This window comes from Euleptes europaea, chromosome 2, assembly GCF_029931775.1.
Source record: "Euleptes europaea isolate rEulEur1 chromosome 2, rEulEur1.hap1, whole genome shotgun sequence".
In the NCBI taxonomy this organism is placed as follows: domain Eukaryota; kingdom Metazoa; phylum Chordata; class Lepidosauria; order Squamata; family Sphaerodactylidae; genus Euleptes; species Euleptes europaea.
Window position 1 is genome coordinate 63053895 of NC_079313.1, and position 21374 is coordinate 63075268.

General features: G+C 43.1%; 1 protein-coding gene across 3 annotated transcripts in view; it reads right to left on the minus strand.

The window, feature by feature from the left end:
* The window catches only part of PDE4B (phosphodiesterase 4B), a 305529-nt gene that overhangs the window by 26375 nt on the left and 257780 nt on the right, over nucleotides 1-21374 (minus strand). For all 3 annotated transcript variants that reach the window (XM_056867746.1, XM_056867747.1, XM_056867748.1), the window contains one exon: nucleotides 10247-10359. In XM_056867746.1, coding sequence (XP_056723724.1) covers nucleotides 10247-10359 — 113 coding nt within the window. The remainder of the gene's footprint in view (nucleotides 1-10246; nucleotides 10360-21374) is intronic.

Here is a 21374-nt window from a genome sequence, read left to right on the forward strand (position 1 = left end):
AAGTCACAAAAAACAACACTAATCTGAAATGAACTAATTGTGTTTAAACAGTACACGTTTGGCATAGACCATGCTGTTACATTAACCAGTCCTTGTTATGTGATACCGTAAAGGGCACCACATGATTAACACAGAACTGATCACATAGTCCTAGCTCTTAGAACAACAGGTAGATCTTCCTGCAATTTGCTCATTCTTTCAGGAAGATAGGTGATATCTCCTGCACAAATGAGTTTTTTTATGACTACCACACACAGGTACAGGAATGGATCCAAAAGACACTGCTGCGTGATCAGACCTGCAAGAGGGAAAACCATATGGGAACCCCCTCCCCAGATCTTCCCCTGCAGGATTCGTTTGAGCAGGCTGTTTTCCCTTCCCCTTTCCCCTTTAACCAACTTTGAGCATTCTGGTCTTTTATGCATGGGAGTTTTACCTGGGGTTTGATGCTTGCTCGAGCCACACTTTTCTGTTGCATATTCTAAAAAATGCCATGCGCCAGCAAAATCATCAGCTCAAATCGGGAAGCGTCTGAGTCCCCTCCCCTTGAAAATGGAGATGAGGACAATTTGACCCGGGGTGATCTCAAGGGAGATTGAAAAATCGGGTTTTAACAGCATTGGGAAGATCTGGAATTTGTGAGGGCTGGGTGTGAGGTCACCTCTGAAGGACAGAAAACTCATGCATAACTCCAAGGAACAACCAAGTTATTTCGGGGGCAAACGTGAATCAAAGTACCCATGCATAAAGGACCCCAGCCTCCAGAAGCATATGCAGTCCTTATTCAGGATTATTTGTGTGGGTGTCCTTTGCTTTATTTACAGTCATGTTTTTCTGCAAAACTGAGAAGTCCCCTGAGTATGCAGAGACCATTTCCTTGACTGTGGATGGCCTGGTGGTTTCTGCATTCATGAGACCAGCATGGACCACTTTATTATTAGTCATGGGTAGAACTAATATGGCTCATTCTTGGAAATCCTGGCTTGGATCCAAAGATAAGCAGCATACAGGGACTTCTGCTCATGTATTGGGGAAGAAGAACACTTCTGGCCCTCTCTCCAGTACCCCTAACTCTGAAAAGCTACCTTGAAGGATCCCTGAGCAAGGTGCTAAGGGGCTGGCAGACGTGAGTAGGACTGCTGATCCTAGTCCCATCCAGATCAGATGTGTCTTCTGATCATGCAGTGGGATCTTTGGAGCCAAGCCCATTTCAGAAACAACTCCATTGCAAACCTAGTGCCAAATTGGTGAGTGTCAGGAGTCCACTACCCTGCCATGTAACTGCAACCCATCACAATAGTTGACCCTGGCATGCAACGGAAGACAAAGAAGGTAATAGCTGGATGGAAATGGCCACAACTTTATTGGTAACAGCAACATGGCATTGGTGTGGCATAGGGGCGTGATCCTCAGACATCAGCCAACCTGCCTGCCGGCCGATGCATTTTAACCCCCAGCCTGCCTGCTGGGAGTGAACTGAGATGGCAGTATCTGGAGCCCACTTGGACGGAAGCCAGCTGTGTGGGCCCCTGCCACCTGGCGGGAGGCCATTCTGACAGCCCCCGAGCTGGACATGTCCCTGACAGCCCCTGAGCTGGGCTTGTCTCTGATAGTCCCTGAGCTGGGCATGCCCCCATCCAGGCCTCCCCCAAAATACCTTATTGGGATCCTCCAAATGGGGAAAAGGGGCACGCAGGCCGGCTTTCCCCCCAAACTGGATCCAGCCCCATGCCAAACTGCTAAATTTGTGACAAAATAAAATTATAACAGAAGCCATAATTAGAGGGTGGGTGGGCAGGACAGCTCAAAGCCGAATAACAAATGGGACCGGGCGAGGCCTCTTTTATGCTGGGAAATCGGACCTGAAACACCCAGGTCCAAATTCCCAGGAAGGCCCGCCCCACTAAACATTGGTCCCTGATTGGCCCATTTCAAACGACAGGCAGGGCAGCTGGCAGCAGCATGGGACAAGGGCAAGGTCTGCTGAGCAAAACCCAACATGGCTTCTGTAAAGGTAGGTCCTGTCTCACTAGCCTATTAGAGTTTTTTGCAAGCGTCAGTAAGCATGTGGACAGGAATGAGCCTGTGGACATTGTGTATTTGGATTTCCAAAAAGCTTTTGACAAAGTCCCCCACCAAAGACTGCTAAGCAAACGTCAGTCATGGGATAAGAGGACAAGTCCTCTTATGGATTGAGAGCTGGCTGAAAAATAGGAAGCAGAGAGTAGGAATCAATGGTCAGTTCTCACATTGGCGGGAGATGAGCAGTGGGGTGCCTCAGGGATCTGTGTTGGGACCGGTGCTTTTCAACCTGTTCATCAATGACCTGGAGTTGGGGTGAAGTAGCCAAGTTTGCAGATGACACCAAATTATTTAGGGTGGTTAAAACAAAAATGCTGTGAAGAGCTCCAGAAGGATCGCTACATACTGGAAGAATGGGCATTAAAATGGCAGATGAGATTCAATGTGAGCAAGTGTAAAGTGATGCATATTGGGGGCAAAAAAATCCCAACTTCACATATACACTGATGGGATCTGTGCTGGAAGTGACAGACCAAGAAAGGGATCTTGGGGTGGTAGCGGATAGCTCAATGAAGATGTCAACCCAGTGTGCAGCTGCTGTAAAAAAGGCAAATTCCATGCTGGCCATAATTAGACGAGGAATAGAGAATAAAACTGCTGCTATCATACATAGATTGTACAAATCTATGGTGAGACCACACCTGGAATACTGCGTACAGTTCTGGTCACCACACCTAAAAAAGGATATTACAGAGCTTGAGAAGGTGCAGAAAAGAGCAACCAAAATGATTAGGGGACTAGAGCAACTGTCCTATGGGGAGCGGTTAAGATGCTTAAGGCTGTTTAGCTTGGAAAGAAGGTGGCTAAGGGGAGACATAATAGAGGTCTATAAAATTATGCATGGTTTGGAGAGAGTGGACAGGGAGAAGTTTTTCTCCCTCTCCCATAATACTAGAACGCCATGTCATCTGTTGAAGCTGTTGGGTGACAGATTCAAAACAGATAAAAGGAAGTATTTTTTCACACAACGTATAGTTAAATTGTGGAACTCCCTGCCCCAGGATGTGGTGATGGCTGCCAACTTCGAAGGCTTTAAGAGGGGAGTGGACATATTTATAGAGGAAAGAGGTATTCATGGCTGTTAGTTAAAATGGATACTAGTCATGCTGTATACCTATTCTCTCTAGTATCAGAGGAGCATGCCTATTATATTAGGTGCTGTGGAACACAGGCAGGATGGTGCTGCTGCAGTCGTCTTGTTTGTGGCTTCCTAGAGTCACCTGGTTTGGCCACTGTGTAAGCAGACTGCTGGACTTGATGGGCCTTGGTCTGATCCAGTAGGGCCTTTCTTATGTTCTTATGACAATTCCTGCGGCAGCAGGAACACCGCTGCCCTTCCCCCAGCCACCATTTTTTTGCGACGTGCTAGCCTGGCCCTGGAGGCCCCCCTGCACCTGGCCCCAAAGAAGCCCCCAAGCCTCCTGCACGAGCTCCGCTCCACTCCCTGGCACAGGCCTACAAACTGGGGCTTGAGGTGAGTTGGAGCCCATGCTTCCTTCCATTTTCATTTGATTGGAATAATTCTATCTTTCCCTATCTGAAAACACCTACCAGTTTATATACGGTTTTGTATTTGGTTGCCTGACTCAGTAATGACTTCTTAGACAAGTAGCTTGATGCCCATGAATCATGCCAGTACTTGTTGTGAGATAAAGCAACTCATGTTCTGTCATTTATTTAACCATCATGTGGTCCTGATTTAGTAGAAGTCAAACACTCACGTCGTCCTATCATTTTCACTGTAAGGCTTCAGTACTTTTTAAACTTCATGATGTTTTAACTTTGGCTGGATTGTGTGATATTTTGGTGTGTTTTTAAAAACAAAACTATGTAATGATATGTATGTTTGATGCAGCAGGCTAATTTTAATTTAAGATGGTTTGAGATGGTCCTTTTAATATGGATGATGTTAAATTCAGAAAAGCAAAAGCAGAAAGGTAAAGCAATACTAGGACCTGTCTGAACTGGAAGTGAGAGTAAAAATGTAATGACTAATCAAACCAGGTCACAAACATAACATGTTAAAGAAGTTCCTGATTTGTCTGAGTCAGTTAAAACAGAAAATGAGAATGTGAAATTGCAAATCCGGTGAAAACGTGAGTCAATGTCTGCTGGGTAAACTTCATGAAGTTGACCAAAGTTGCTTGCTACTTGACTCCCCTCCCCAGCTCAGGGTTATAAGAGCTCTTTGGGGAGAATGAGAATGTACATTTATTCTGAATAGTGTGGGTTAAACCACATGAAATGCTAATGAATGAAGGATCCTGCCTCAGGACAGTGATTTTACCTGTTTATCTTCTCCACCCCTCCCAGTCCTAGGATTCTCTAAAATTGTCATCATAAGCAGTTACACCCTTCAGTGGAGTAACTCTGCTTAGAAAGGTACTGTAAAGTAACTACCAGTATGGTAGTATGATCAGATTGGCTAGGGATCCTGGAGGTTTTCTGCCTTCCTCTGGACATACAGCAGGGGTCACTGGGAGAGTGGGCAGGGGAGCTAGTTGTGACTTTCCTGTGTTATACAGGGGGTTGGACTAGATGACCATTGACACTCCAGCCCATCATAAGAGGGGAATACCAAACAGAAGGTCATAAATGTGTGTGTGTGTGTGTGGGGGAGATTCCATGAATCATACCTGTTCAATTCCACTGCTTTAAAACAAAACAAAGGTAGCTTTTCCAGTTAGTGGTAGGTTTTCTAGTTAACTGCCCAATTGCTAATCCAGTCAGTTTTTGCAAGACATATGGCTATCCTAAATGTATACTAAACAAAGGAAGTTACAGTAAACTAAAGAGAAGAGAACAGTTAGGCACACCTCAAGGGAAACATCACGTACCAAGTGAGCAAGATTAAGAGTTGGCAGCCTCACAATAAGATCCTGCTCCTTTTCCAATGTGGACTTTGTGCAGAGAAGCACATAGACAGCTGGCAGCCTGCCAGGAGTTACCCCCACAGTTTACATTAGTGTCCTCATGTTTACTTAGCCTCCTAAAACTTGGGCATGAACTGCATGTCTTATGTGATTGAAACTCCTTTTGAAATATTGAAGCAAGACTTTTGTGTACACCAATAGAGTTTAGTTTACAGATAACAAAGATAATGGCCTAGTATCCGAATTTGCTAACAAAAGTGAGAGGTGCCATGGTACAACAATTCAGCAGTGCCTACGTGATGTAGGGCTGTGGCTCATGAGGTGCTTATATCCCCCCGCCCCGTCACCATAAGTCAGCTGTGACTTGATGGCTCTCACACACACACGTTAATAGACAGTTATAATGATTATACAAAGTAACCATACCTAATGCTCTTAAAACACAACACTTTTGGCAATTTACTATCTAATAATATCTAGGAGCTCTGACCTGGATAGCCAGGCTAGCCTGACCTTGACAGATCTCAGAAGCTAAGCAGGGTCAGACCTAGTTAGTATTTGGATGGGCAACCTCCAAGAAGTACCAGGGTCGTGATGTGGAGGCAGGCAATGGCAAACCACCTCTGAACATCTCTTGCCTTCAAAACCTTACGGGGTTGCCATAAGTCAACTGGGTCTTATCTAAGAGCAGGCTTTTCAATCTAGCTAAAAATGTCACCCGGCTCACTAAAATTTCCTTGCTTCTTCCTGTTACTGATACAATGCTCATGCCTTTTATATCATGAAGATACAATGAACATCCATCTCCTTCATGGAAGTCTTCTTGCTATATTAAGTGAAAGGGCAACAGGGGTCTGTGATTCTATTTCTAGGAACGATGAGGAAGTAGTAATCTGCCCAAAGCCTATATCAGCCACATGATTCCTCCAAATAACATTTCTCTATAAAGAGTTTCCAAAGAATAACCAGCCACTAAGAAATCAATTCAAAGTACAGAGTAGAAATTGATTCAGCAGCTGATGTATATACATTACGTGCATGGTATTAACATTTTTGTTATCATTTTCACGGATCTGCTCCATCCAAATTCTTCTGGTGAAAGCAGGAGCAAAGCAGGAAAGCCCCCCCCTCCAAAGTATGCTTGGGACTGTGGAACCTGCATGGGCAAAACACCATGCTGCACAGGGTGGGATCATCGCTTCTTCTTGCACTAGTGGAAAAGCTGGTAAGATCCAGCACACTTTGCAGTCACATTGCTAGTTTGTTGCTCTTTGTCCTTAATGCAGGGAACCTACGGTTGCCAACCTCCAGGTACTAGCTGGAGATCTAATGCTGTTGCAACTGATCTCCAGCCAATAGAGATCAGTTCACCTGGAGAAAATGTGTGCTTTGGCAATTAGACTCTATGGCATTGAAGTCCCTCCCCTCCTCAAACCCCAGCCTCCTCAGGCTCTGCCCCAAAAATCTCCACGTATTTCACAACTCGGAGCTGGCAACCCTAAGGGAACCTCTGGCCTGTGAAGCTGTAAACTATGGCACCTGAGATTCAGACCCAGTCACTACTGACTCTAGTCCTTTTCAGATGCTATGTTCCTGAAGCTGTGGCCATATGTACAAAATGCATGTGCTACATGCAATCCTTCTGCCCTGTGTGATCACCATTTCTCCTGAAAGGGGAGCCTGGATTTTCCACCTTGGTACACGGATACCAGACACCAGATTAATTTGCAGTCTTGTGCAAATGTTCCAAAGGTGGAATATATGCATGTTGTCTATTCCAGAAGGAAGAGCAATTGCATGTTATTGGGGGATTATGTGTAGTGTGATTGTCCCATATGTGTAGGGTCTACTGTAACAAATGAACAAGGCTCACCACACATCAAATTTCACATAAGCCTGACCAATGTTTTATTTGAAAAAATGTATGCAATCCAATTTCCTTGAATCATTTCATTCAGGTTCTCTTGCCTACCATCAGATTATCCAGAAACTGTTTTTTGGTAAGAGTTCTGACAAAGCCACAGGCAGGGAGTCCTCCCTTCTTTGTCTACTGCTGTTGCAATGCGGTACTTTCAAAACTACGTCTGTCAGGAAGGAGACAGGAAATTCGAGTCACACTTACAACAGCTGTGCCATGCCCACTATCATTCTCAAATGACGTAGTTTGGCTTCAGTGGTACAGGGCCAGGAATTTAGCAATAGCAGAGGTCAGGAAGATAGGTCACTGTTTATACAGCTCTTGCTGTTGGGATCATGCAGGGTCTATTTGCTTTCTTCCTTTTTCAACTGTTTCTCTTTCCGTTCTTCTTTACTAACAGGGGATTGAAGCATCCTGTTTTCAAAACATTAGACTGTTTTGCTATTTAGCAAGTCTCTGTGCAGAAACCCTTGACGGAAGGAAGGCAGATTATTCAGATACTTCACAGATGCAGAAAATTTGACAATAAATTAATTAACAAACATCTGTAAGAACTTTCTGAACAAGCTCCTGTCACCCTTTACGTTCACCCATAAGTGTTTGTCAAGCTGTGTGTCTCACCTGAGTCACTCCCAGTACTGCAAAAACAGCCAGATACATTTATTTGCAATCCCTTTTCACCTCTGTTACCATAATGTAACAGAAAATGCAATGCGACTTCTGATCAAAATGGAAAAGGTGAAATGGGAGAGAAGTTCCCAGCATATCAGACATTATAGCGGGAAATATTGCAGGAAATCTTGGTTTTCTAGGAATTTAGTTTGTTTCTAACCAACAGCAACAACAACAAAAAGAGGGCTGCACCAAACCAACAAAGACAAAAAACAGCAATTGGTGTAAGGGAAAATTATTTAATAATTAAATTGCCCCTACGCATTTCTCAGGGGGATCTTTCTTAACTCAAATGTCCCAAGCAAGCAATGAAAGAACCATGAATCCTGATTGTTTCATTGCTTAGATAAAGGTAGTCCCCTGTGTAAGCACCGGATCATTACTGACCCATGGGGTGACGTCACATCACGACATTTACTAGGCAGACTGTGTTTTTACGGGGTGGTTTGCCGTGGTTTTCCCCAGGCGTCTTCCCTTTACCCCCAGCAAGCTGGGCACTCATTTCACTGACCTCGGAAGGATGGAAGGCTGACTGTTGTTTTTTGTCTTGCTAACCAACACCAATAACATCACTTACTTTCTAGTTAATCCGATTAAACCTTTATTGCTGCCCTGTAAAAAGTTGTCATGTGCTAACAGAGACAGAACTCTAGGTGACATTGAAACCATGGAATATTCAGTTGTACTACCATTCTTGAACTTGCTGGCTGGTTATATAGAACTTCCAACTACACAAAAGTTTCTGCTATCTTATTTTAACATTTCTCATGACATTGTGAAATTGGATAGCAGCCCCTTATTCCACAATGGGAAACAAGGTGCAAGAAAATGATCTGCCCAAGACCAAGATGGATTTGTGAATTCTGTCCTCTGGTCCACTTCAGAAGCACTTCTGTTCTCCGATGAGTACGAGTTAACACTTGAGAAGTAACTTATTTTAAACGTAACAAAGGAAAGATTGTGCAAAATTGAATTAATTGAGTTTTGAATTTATACCAGATATAAGAAAGACGGAGAAGAACACACGAAACCTGATCCTTTGGATACAGAGGCAGAAGCACATTTTTAGGGTTCACCGGTTGCTTTGTCAGGTAAGACCACATTCACAGGGGTTAATAATTGCACCTGGAGAAAATCATACATTTTGGAATCACTAAAGTAGTCTCTCAGTTAACCAGAGGGCAGAGAGCAGGAAAGCTCTCCGTTAGGGCTGCAGGAGAACTCATTTGACTCCTGAGATAGACGTGAGCCACATGTTCCACTGGGCAAGCCTGGGATCACAGCAAAGGTGGTGCCTGCCGCCCCAGGGAAGAGGGTGTGCCTTTTGTCAGTCAATCTAGCATTCAGGCCCCTAGCCAATTAATGAGTGACTTTGAAGGGAACACAACCTGAAGCATCGATTTGATTTTCAGCTACAGAACGGAAAGCTCATTTGAAAGGCATTTTAGGAGCAATGAGATTTCTTTAGAGGAAATTCACAATTTAGTCCTACAGTAGACAGATCAAGTGTAAACAGCCTTTGTTAGAAATCACTTGTTTCCAATTAAAGCAGTTGCCATCATGGGCCATTCATACCTTTCACTCTATCTTTTACCCTTTTCCCCAACATACCTCTAGACCCGTCATTTTCACTTACATTTGACTTTGTGCACTCTTTTAAAAATATGCCACCAAAATATACCACCACCTTTTTTATATGGCTTGTTGGCAGAGGTGGTTTGCCATTGCCTGCCTCTGCATAGCGATCCTGGACTTCCTTGGTGGTCTCCCATCCAAGTACTAACTAGGGCTCCTGCACATCTAATTAACCATATTCATTCTGCAATAGAGCTCAGTGCATCAATATTTACAATAACCCACTTCCCAAATTTACAGATCCCCAGTTAGTAGAAAACTGTAGTTTACCATTTTAAGGTGTACGGGAAACTGAATCAGCAATAATTCCCAAAGCAAAACTTGGTTTTTAGTGCAACCAAGTCCTCTTTCAGGACATACAAAGTTTGATGTTGTGCATTTGCACTGCAGCAGCAGTCTGATATGAGCCTGCACCTTTGAAATTCTGCAGCTCCAACAAAGAGTTGAGGGTGGAGATGGAAGAGGACAACAGTTTAACTTTACCTTTATTTTCGGAAAACAGACTTTCCTACAACCATACATGTTTTAAAACTGCTGCACTGCGCTTGCTTTCCCCCCTCTTTTAAAACAAATTACTGTTGGCAATGCGCACCCTCCTTCTGGGGACAGAGCACCCCATCTTTTCCAGTGCTCCCAGATTATCTTGAATTCTTAACAATTCCAACTTTTTGAAGACTATTCTTCTTGGCCAGACATAATGCCTTATCCCTCAATGAATTAACTAGCAGATGTTTGAAAACCCCAGTCGAACAGAGTCTGCCCGTGTGGAAAGGCAAAGGCAGAAACACTTTTCCATTTTTTATTCAGTTGTGATTTATATTCTTCTACAATGTCTTCTTTGATTCCTCCATTGATGGCAGTCATGAGAACACACAGGACAGTGTGACACTTACTCTACCTGCCGTCTGGTCATGATAAGGCGGTCACTCTCCACAGTTTACTACTTAACAACCGCTTTGAAGATACCCCAAAAGTTATAATCAAGCGACGCCTAAATGCCCATCTGCACGCAGGCGCTCTTTTTGCACTGGAACCGGAACATATCCCAAACAAACAACCGTCTTACCTTATTCGATGCCATCTCACTAACGGATCGGTAGGTCTGAATGGTCTCAAGTTGGTCTAAACACCAGTCCAGTTCCTCCAACGTTTCCATGGCTAATTTTTGATAAGACTCCTCTGCAAACACACAGAGAGACATGTAGTTAGCCTTGAGGGACTGCAGGCTGTCCATGGCGGAGCCGCTGTAGGTGCCACCGTGCTCTTTCATCAGGACTTCTGCCGGCTCCTGCGCGACGCTCGCAGGGAACAAATCAAGGCACGTCCTGCCTTGCAACGGCTGTTGCGGTTTGGTGGCGGCGGCGTGGTGCTTCTCTCCCTCCCCCTTTCCCCCCTTCTCCCTGGCTTGGAAGAAGCGATGCGAGTAATAGATCAACAAACTTCCTCTAGAAAGGAGTGCGGGAGGAGGGACGCGCTCGGCCAGGCCCCTCGCCCGCACGTGTATGGACTCACAGCGGAGAGGAGGAAAAACAGGTCTTCCCGCCCAAGGGTGGTGTTTCCCCCCCCCTTCTTCTCTCTCTCTCTCCTCTTCCGTATTAATCACCCCGCAGCACTACTTGTGCAAAGTGACGACGTTTGAGGAAGGTTTGTGAAATGTCAGCCCGAGAGATTAAGCAGTCAAATTGTACGTCTCCCTCCCCTTTAGGGGGAAAAAAAACCGGTTTCAAACGAAGAAAGAAAGAAGAAGAAAAAATAACTGGAAGGAAGTTTGCGAGCTATGGAAACACTGATGGCTTTCTCTACACTTGTGGACGTTTCTTCCTTGCCAGCTAAAAGGAAGCCTTTCCATAGTGCAGGGGCTTGTTTTCTGAAGAAATATTTATTCAGTCGGGTGTTTTACGAGCTGTCTCTGACAGGGAAATGAACAGAAACCATGGCAGTGGCTTTAAAAAAGAAGTAAAATAAAAATCCTTCCTTTAACCAAATTAAAAAATTGCTTTTAGTTCATGCCAAGGTCATAGGGAAATTCTGAACTGGACTTTTAGGAGGAGTAAAATACTTTTTTTACCAGCTGTCCACACACACACCCCTTTACACATTTTGATTTGAGAAGCATACATCTCCCGAAAGATTTCCTCGAGGGACCTGAAGGAGCCCCCAAGGGCTCCCAAGCAACTAACACTTTGGTCAAAAAACGTTTTTGAAAGCCACAGGTCAGCATACACATGTTCCCTGCTGCAAGGACAGTGGGATTTCGAATGATAAATCTAAAGGGTCAATCATAATAGCAAAGAGCCCTGGAGGGTTACGGACACACTGAGCCCTGTTACATGCAAAAGCATTGCGGCTGCCAAGTTCCTCAGTTTTTTAAATTCTTGTCAAGCAGCCATTCAGAAGTAAGGATACACGTCCAACTCTGCCTCCCTTCCTCTGCCTACATCTACCGTTCCCTACTGCACAGCATTTCAATCACTGTGTTTTCTTATTTATACTGATGCCTGGGTGCAAGCTTTATACGTAGGCTTAACAACTCTGGGTTGGGAAATTCCTGGAGATTTTAGGGGTGGAGCCTGGGGAAGGTGGTGTTTAGGGAGGGGAGGGGCCTCAGTGGGCCATAATGCCATGCAATCCACCCTCCCAAGCCGCCATTTTCTCCAGCGTGACTGAGCTCTGTAATCTGGAGGTCAGTTGGGATTCCAAGAGATCTCCAGGCCCCACCTGGAGACTGCCTAAGGTTGCCAACCTCCAGGTAACACCTGGGGATTTCCTGCTATTACAATTGCTCTCCAGGTGACAAAAGATCAGTTCCCCTGGGGGAAATGGCTGCTTCAAAAGATGGACTCTATAGCACTATATTCCACTGGGGTCCCTTCTCTCCCTAAACCTCGCCTTCCTCAGGCTTCACCACCAAAATCTCCAGGTATTTCCCAACCCAGAGGTGGCAATCCTGGCAACCCTACACACTTCAACATTTATCAGCCTAAGAACCTGTTGTAAAAGCAACGTGCTGACATTTTTCATCTCACTGATACACGTTTTGGCAATGGTCCATCAATACCTCAGAAAATTTAGCAGGAAATTGAAAAGCTCTGTGACAGAATGGTACAGCACTGTTTGAGGCAGAAACATCTATATAAGGAAAGAGGGAGAACTAAACAGCCATTTATTCCACTATAACATATGATCTATATTTAATCAACTATCTCTCTTTTGCTGAAATTGGTGGTACCTCATCAGCAGAGGGGCTTACACTTTTAAAAACTTATCCAATGTGAGTATATTTACATAGTTTTAACTTCACTTAAAGTATCTGCCTTCAGATTGCTTAATTATTAGGATGCCAATGCAAACTTAAAGACTGAGGCCATTTATGCATGGCTGTTTCCTTGCGGTCACCCTATTGACCTCTTCAGGGCTTTGCTTTGATTATGCTTGCATTTTCTAACTGTCAGCGGTCACCTTGCTATCCCTGTGCATATCCGTGCTTTTTGCCTACGTTTTTTGGATTCGTGTTTAGCCAGCATCCAGAAAACATGGGGGAAATGCGCAGGGAGAGCGAGGCAACCTCTGATGGTCGGAAAATGCACGTATCAAAGTAAAGTCCCGAAGTAATCGGCAGGGTGACTGCAAGGAAACAGCTGTGCATAAATGGCCTGACAGATTATTTATTTTATTATTTCAGTTTACTACCCCCCTCTCCCCGGCCAAGACCCGGCTCAGAGCCCCTTACAAAGATTCTAATATCCCATTAAATCAATAAAACCATTAAAAGAACATTTAAAATAGCCCTCTAAAAAGTCATATAAAACGATATCCCAAATTTCCTAAGGTGCCCCTAGAGTGTAAACATAAACTACATCTGGCGAGCAGATCAAATAAAGTCCCAGTTTGATATCGGGACTGAATAAACAGGAGTGGGGGCTAGGGAGATTAACAGGGATGACAACATTAGCTTGATAGCATCTGTCTGCTGAACAATATATGTTGAGGAAGCTTTTGGAATGAGATTGGGAGTTCTGCCACAAAGGTATGAATCAGGCACCTTTAATTAATTTGTCCCCAGTACCATAATCCAACAAAGTTATATTATCTGGCTCAGTAGTATTTGTATTTAAATTGTTACTACTCAAGCCTGAAGGTCTTGCCTGAAAACCAATACGCATAAAACAGATTTATGATTAATCAGCACTGAAGTAATGAACTCTTCACATGCTCAAACGCACCTTATCTAATTATTACTTAATATATTTCAACAATAGTGAAAATAGCTATGAAAGAGTCACTTAATTTTGTATGAATTATGGAAAGAATTTAGTTGAAGAAAAATCCTTAGAGGTTTGCATTAAGAAATGAACTGAAATCTGAATCAAATCACTTCTGCATTGATATATGCTGAATACAACAATTGCTAAAAACAATGCAGAAATGGCCTATTTGAGTGCTTTGCTGTTTATTTTGACAGCCTCATGGCAAAGGGGCAGTGAGAGGATCTACAACAGGAGCAAGTGATTCATCAAATAATCTGGCGGGGCATTTTCCAACCAGAAGAGTAAGCAGATGTTTCCATTAAGGAGGATTGCATCCATATACATTTCACAGTGTTTTCTGTGAATCGTTGCTCTGAAAGCTTTCTTGGTTCTATAATATATGAACAACAATGGAGCCTGTTTGCTTTTTGTTCTGTTATTTGTTTTGGTGTGCATCTGCCTGACTGCCCAGGGGCTAATATTTTGCTTGTATTCTCTGAAGGCAGATGCTGCAGACTCAGGGACTCATGTTTCTCCCTCTCCGTCATCAAGGAAGACATGGCCAAACCAGATGGATGCAAGAGATCTATGATAAGGAGGAATCTGAGATCTGTCTGTGTAAAAGATGAGAGGGATAAAATTTCTATCTCTTGGTGTATTTTGTATAAAAACACCCAAGACATTTCCCCAGCCCCAATTGTTATTAGTCTGGGGGTGGGTGGGGGGTGGGAGACAAGGAACCTTCTGCTCACTTGTAAAGGAAGCGAGAGAGCATGCGAAAGGGTACCTCAACTGAGGCCACTCTCACGACTTATTCCAGTCTTGAAACATTTTCTCCTAACCCCAATTCCAATATTGGAAATCAATGGGCTGGATGAAAAAAGCTGAAATCAACTGAATGCAGGGAGGTAAGGCAGGAAAGGGAGGAAGTGTTTAGTAACCCTCCTCTCTATGTGCTCTGCTTTATTTAAAAACAGTCCACCCAATGCATACCTAGGAAAGGAGGGAGAAATTTGAGTGTCTTTTCCTAATAGTAAATGCCTCATTCAGAGGGAAGGTGGCATGGGATAGCCTGTTCTCATCTCAGAAGGTAAGCAGGGGCAGTACTTGGATGGGAAGGCTCTGCAGAAAAAGGCAATGGCAAACCATCTCTGCTTCTCACATGGCTTGAGAGCCCCTTTCTGGGATCACACAACACACAATTTGTCCCTTAAAAGATCTCATACATTTAAAAGGCACTATATAAATTATCCCATTGATATTTTACTTTGGATAATCTGTAACAAATATTTGCCCAGATTACAGCATCATTTATTGGCAACATTATCCCACTACTATTAAGAAAGGGTGGGAGACCATGATCCAACACTTCTGTTTCAGTTGGGAAGGTTGCTTAAATAGTCTCATTCTGCCCTTGTTAAACAGGGTTGTTCCAAGACACAGTGGTGCCTAAGACAGAAAAACAAAAAATACCCTTCAGCACATTTAACATTGCCTAAGACTAATGCACATGGGTCTTTATAGAGAGTGAGAAAGTTGGCAGTCTAAATGTTAATGAAGGAGACAACACAGAGAGAAAGAGAAGAATGTGAATAGTATGGGAACCCATGAACAGGGTTCATTTTATCTGGGATGGTGACTGTTAGTGAAGGCCAAAGACTTATTAGATGGCTGATTTAGTACATTATGTTATTACAGTGCTGGAAACATGCAGTTGCAACCATCATCTCTTTTCTCTCCTTGATCTGTAAAATGTATGAAAATTACAACTTTTCAATTCAGTTCAACAACAGGGAACAAAGTTGATTAGCTGGAACTGAGATTCTCTGTTTGTGTTCACCACTTGCTGACTACAGCATCAACAGATCTCTGACATGTGTGAATGAGCAATTAAAATTAATACAAGTGCACCAAAAAAGGTCAGTCAGTCATGGGTGTAATTTGAAAAACCTGAATTGGATTCTTAAATGTTGGTAGTAACACTAGTCCTTTCCATTAGTATCAATGGAGAAATATTTCCAGGTGTTACCTGTTCCTGCAGGGAAATCCTCAAGGGCTGCACCCTCATCCTCTTGCAAATTTAGGCAGATAGGAGAAAGCTTCTCCATTCCATAGGCAATTAGAATTCTCACTTGCTGAGCAGATGCAAGTAGGTGTCAATCGGCACGAGTGAGCTTTCTACTCCTTTTCTGGGAACCTCCCTTCCCCCCACAAGCCATATGACCAAGGTGCCCACAAGTTTTTTTTTTTTGACAAAAACAAAATTTGTAGGCAAGAACATCTAAACCCTTTGAGAAGAAGAAGAGAGAAGAGTTGGTTTTTTATATGCCGACTTTCTCTACCACTTAAGGAAGAATCAAACTGGCTTACAATCACCTTCCCTTCCCCTCCCCACAACAGACACCCTGTGAGGTAGGTGGGGCTGAGTGTGACTATCCCAAGGTCACCCAGCTGGCTTCATGTGTAGGAGTGGGGAAACAGATCCAGTTCGCTAGATTAGCCTCCGCCGCTCATGTGGAGGAGTGGGGAATCAAACCCATTTTCCAGATCAGAGTCCAACGCTCTTAACCACTACACCACGGCTCTTAACCACTACACCACACTTTGCATCCCTTTGCCTTGCTCTGCTTTTCACTTTCCTGTACTTTCAACATTTTTTTCTCCCATCTGGCTTGATTGTCCCTCCTTTTGCAGCCTAGCTAGGAGAAATAAGACTAACAGCACCTTAAAGACTAACAGGCTTTATTCCAACATCAGCTCTCATGCAAATGCCATTACATGTGATTAAGTGGCCTGTAGTTCATGAACACTGATGCTGGAATAAAATCTTGTTATCCTTTAAGATGGCCCTGGACTCCTGTTTATTTTTGCTGCGATTCAGTAATAGGAGAAAAAAAATGCTTCACTACCAAAATAAGATGTAGGGTGGGGGCAGAGAATAGCTCCTCTGACTTGGATACTCCATTTTCTTTACAAAATACCCCCTCCCCATTCCTGTTCTTTTTGTATGTGAATGGAAAGAATCACCTGTATGAGTATACCAATGCAGCTGGAGTTGGGTCTTATATGAAGCCACTTCTACACAGTGGCTAAAATTAATTCATGATTTGTAAACAGTGTCCAATAATAATCTGACTGTGTTGGTCTGGGACCCACAGGTTTGCCACAGGTTTCATAGTTTGTACAAATCCTACCATGAGGTCACAGCAGAAATCATTCTGCAGTGGTGGAAAATAAATGGTGTGATTCCATTCAAGGATCCTAAGTAGTGGCACAATAGGTACTATAAAATACTTTACAGAACATTTATGTCAATATTGCTCAATATTTTCTGCCTTAGCTATTTAACTATGACATGATAGTTCTGGAGAACTTGAACAAAAAAGCAATCTATAGCGTGGTGTGGTGATTAAGAGTGGTGGTTTGGAGCGGTGGACTCTAATCTAGAGAACCAGGTTTTATTCCCCACTCCTCCACATGAGCGGCAGATGCTAATCTGGTGAACTGGGTTGGTTTCCCCACTCTTAAACATGAAGCCAGCTTGGAGACCTTGGGCTAGTCACAGCTCTTAGAACTCTCTCAGCCCCACCTATCTCACAGGGTGTCTGTTGTGGGGCGGAAAAGGGAAGGTGACTGTAAGCCAGTTTGATTCTTCCTTAAGTGGTAGAGAAAGTTGGCATATAAAACCAGCTCTTCTTCTTCTTCCTTAAAAATAAAAAGTCTTGATCCAACTGCCATAATATTTATTTATTGTCAGGCCATGATTTTACAGAATACCAACCACGTGCATGAAAATCACATTGGAGATTAAAAATGTGATTGAGAAAGAGACAGGATGACCCACAGCAGTTGACAGCACAGATATTTGGGCAGGGTTCAGCTGATCATTCATTAATCTCAAACTAAACATGTATACAAGAAACACCCTACATTTAACTTTCCAAGGTAGCAGAGCCACATTTTATTTTGACATGCCAAAACATGATGGAAATCTGCTTTCTATATAGGTTAGCCAGTATTAATTTTTGGCCTTTCAGAGTTAACATGGGTGTTGTTGAGGCTGAATTTATACATGCACATTTATATTAAAAAGTGCTGAATGAATAACTGACAATGAATCACTTACTTCACAAAAACTAAGCTTCATAACCTGCAACCCTAAACACATTTATTTAGGAGTGAGTCCAAGCATAGCCCTTTTGTTGTATGCTATTTATGCTTCTATGGATCTATTTGATAAATAATATTTTGTATAATAAAAAATTCAGTGGAATAAGCATAGTAAAATATTAAAATGTATATAATATATAAAATATAATATAATAAAGTATCCAGTGGAATAAGTATAATAAAATATTCAGCGTGGTGTAGTGGTTAAGAGCAGTGAACTCTAATCTGGAGAACCGGGTTTGATTCCCCACTCTTCCACATGAGCAGTGGACTCTAATATGGTGAACCGGGTTGGTTTCCCCATTCCTACACATGAAGCCAGTTGGGTGACCTTGGGCTAGTCACTGTTCTCTCTGAACTCTCAGCCCCACCTACCTCACAAGGTGTCTATTGTGGGGAGAGGAAGGGAAGGAGATTGTAAGCCAACTCCTCTTCTCTTCCTCCTCCTCCTCCTCATATGGTCAGTGCTTGTTCTGATTTCACACATATCTCTAATGGCCTTTGATTTATGGTATAATTCTGGGCTGCAATGAATACCAATTCAGTCTATTACCTGAGCCCTTCCCATCACATCACCACCTGAATGGGAGGAAGAGCACCTATCACTGGGAAAAACTGATAGGACCCCTGACCCACTACACATTGTTTCAGTAGTCATATGCATACCATAAAAGTGCGAGATCTCACTATGGCTCCCATAGTACTAAAGGTATATGAGGCTGGGTCCATATAAACAAGGTTTAGTAAGAATTCTGTTATGTATATTCATATTTTCTATGTATAGCTTTAAAGCAAAAAGCAACAAAAATTGCAAGCATACTGTAATATTAATAAAAATGTTGAAGAGATGCAAAAAAAATTTTTTCTTCATCTAGAAATAAGGTCTGGCAACCTGTGAGATGCAACAAAGTTATTAGGGAACCCAACGTAGAGATTTTTGTATGCCTCATACTCATGACAATTTACAGAGAGTGTCAATTCCCACACTGAAATCAGTGAGATCATTCTTGCTCGAGGACGACATGGAAACTCCCATGACAGGAGCAAGTCAGAGAAACATGTCATAAATATAAGTAAAACCTGTTTTCTCAAACTTTTGCTCTTGAGGCAATTTTGTTCCTCCTGACACTTTGACAAGTTAAGAAGAATCCAGAAGTAAAAGGTATATAACAGGATTAATCAATAGGGGTGTGTAAAAAAATAACAAGGTTTGGGTAGTTTGCTGTTTTATTGAGAATGGGATTTCAGTGGCTATGGAGAGTCCAGTATCTGACCACCACTGACTTCAAATACAAAGATGCACAGACATCTTCCACTGTGAAGTGTCAGGATCAGTTTCTCCCACCTGGCCCCTCTTGATTAGGTATGTATGGCAAGAAGGTGGTGGGTGTGCTTCTCAGATGCAGCAACTCCTCTATTTATGTACACAAACTTACACTTCAAGTTGTAAACGAGACTGTAGATCATAGCAAGTACATGATTGATACCCAGACCTGAAAGGCCCAGGCCCTAAATAAAGATTCAGACCCTGAAGGTTTCATTAGGCTCAAACGTGCATCACTAAAGGTCTGACAGAGGCATACTTTAGATGTGTCTAGCGTTCACAGCTTTGGGAGGGGAATAACAGATAACAGGAAGAACTGGAAAATCACAAAAAGCACAGGTCGGCCTTGAAAAGTGACCGAGAGTTACTCAGTGACGTAAAGATGGCCAAAACACACCTCTTGTTTCAAAGTGGTCCTCTTCCAAGGATGGCTGCGCAATCGCAGTAGGAGTTTAATTATATCAGATAGTAAAGTGTTGAATAATAATGAGTAGATGCTTGAATAATAATGAGTAGATGTGCCAATTAGTAACGTGCTTTCCAAATATGTATAACAGGAAGAGGAAACGAGATGCTATATATTGTTTGTGATTGGGAGTGACAGTGTGCTTCTCTCTTCAACAGCCCCTTGAGCTGAGGGGGGCACCTTATTTGTGTGCACAGAAATAAACTTTTATTCCTTTCACCCCCTTGGTGTGTGGTTACTGGCTCAGCAGCACCAGGGTCAAACCTATTTATGGTACCACAATGAAAGGAATTGATTTTTGATGGTTGTCCCTCTTGCAGCGCCTATCTGGCTAATGTGAAGGAGTAATCTCAGTTTTCTAGGAATGTGCACTGAATCTTCACCTTAGATGAAGGGAGTGGAATTGGCTTTCCCCTCTCTCGTAAAGGGTATGACCCCCCCAGAGAGCATTACGCTCAGCAAATACCAACCTGCTGGTTGTCCCCAGCCCGAAAAGTATCCAGCTGTCCTCAACCAGGCCCAGGGCTTTTTCAGCCCAGGCCCTGGCCTGGTGGAACTCTCTCTCCAGTGAGACCAGGGCCCTGTGAGAGCAGAGCCTGTAAGACTGAGATGTTCCACCAGGCCTATGGTTGAAGGCAGCAAGAGTTTCCATCATAGCTGGCCTCCCATCCCTTCCCCTTCCTCCTCCTTGTATTCCATCAGACCTTTTGATAGGAGACCCTGACTGCTCTCCCCAGGCTGGCTGCGGCACTGTGTGCTGAAAAGTGAGCGCCTACTCGATTTTAGCTTCAGAAACTTTGGTTTTAAATTAGAATTGGAATTTCCTGTTTACTCTTATTGTGTTTTATGGTGTTTTAAATGGATGTTAGTAGGGTTGCCAGCTCCGGGTTGGGAAATACCTGGAGATTTTGGGGGTGGAGCCTGAGGAAGGCAGGGTTTGGAGAAGGGAAGGACTTCAGTGTCCCAGAATCCAATTGCCAAAGCGGCCATTTTCTCCAGGTGAACTGATCTCTATTGGCTGGAGATCAGTTGTAATAGCAGGAGATCTCCAGCTACCACCTGGAGGTTGGCAACCCTAGATGTTAGCCACTATGAGCCTGGCTTCGTCCAGGATAGAGTGTGGGATATAAGTTCAAAAATAAATAAAATAAAATGTCAAGCTTTCAGGGTTTTTTTTTTTAAGTAAGTCTCTAGCCCTTTCTGTTGTTGAAATACACCTTTTACCTTGTATCTCTGCAATAAAGGGGCTAGAGAATGAAGGGGAATTCAGAGAAACTTGCACTTAGACTGGTACAACGTTACAACATTATAACAATCCAGCTATTGCAGATTATTTTTTTAAAAAAAGAAAAAGGCTCGTGGGGGGGCGGGGCGGAGAAGATGATTGTGGATGAATGAAACGGAAAGTACAGGGAAATCCACCACCCGGAAGCCCTATTGCTGCTGGGCTGAATTGGCAGTCCCAGTGGCAACAGGGAAACTAATGAGAATCATTGCCATATGGAAAATCCAACATGGCAAGCATAGCCTCACTCTGATTATAACTCAGTTTTAGAGACTCCTGCTTCATCATACTAACATTTTCTAAAGTCCTATAAAATCAATAGCAGCAGCCCTTTGAGATTTTGGCACCAGCCATTTGAATAGCTTTGTGATGTCTTTTCCATTCATTCTGCTAACAATGGAATAAGTGATACAATTCATGCAATAGCATGAATTTAATCACATTAATTTTTATCATCTATTTTCTCTCGTGAAACACATTTTAAAGCTATTTGCTTTATTTGGAAATGTTATCCCAAAAGATCCATTTGGTAACTCTCAAGATTCTCCCTCCAAGCTGATGAGGACAGGGTAAATTTAAAGCTGCCTCTATCATATTACTATTGACACAGGGGCTTCCCTATTAGTCATTTGCTCACTTGTTCAGCAATGCATGCAAGAACAGGGCAATGAAGAACTAAGCCTAGTAAGTAAAATGATAATA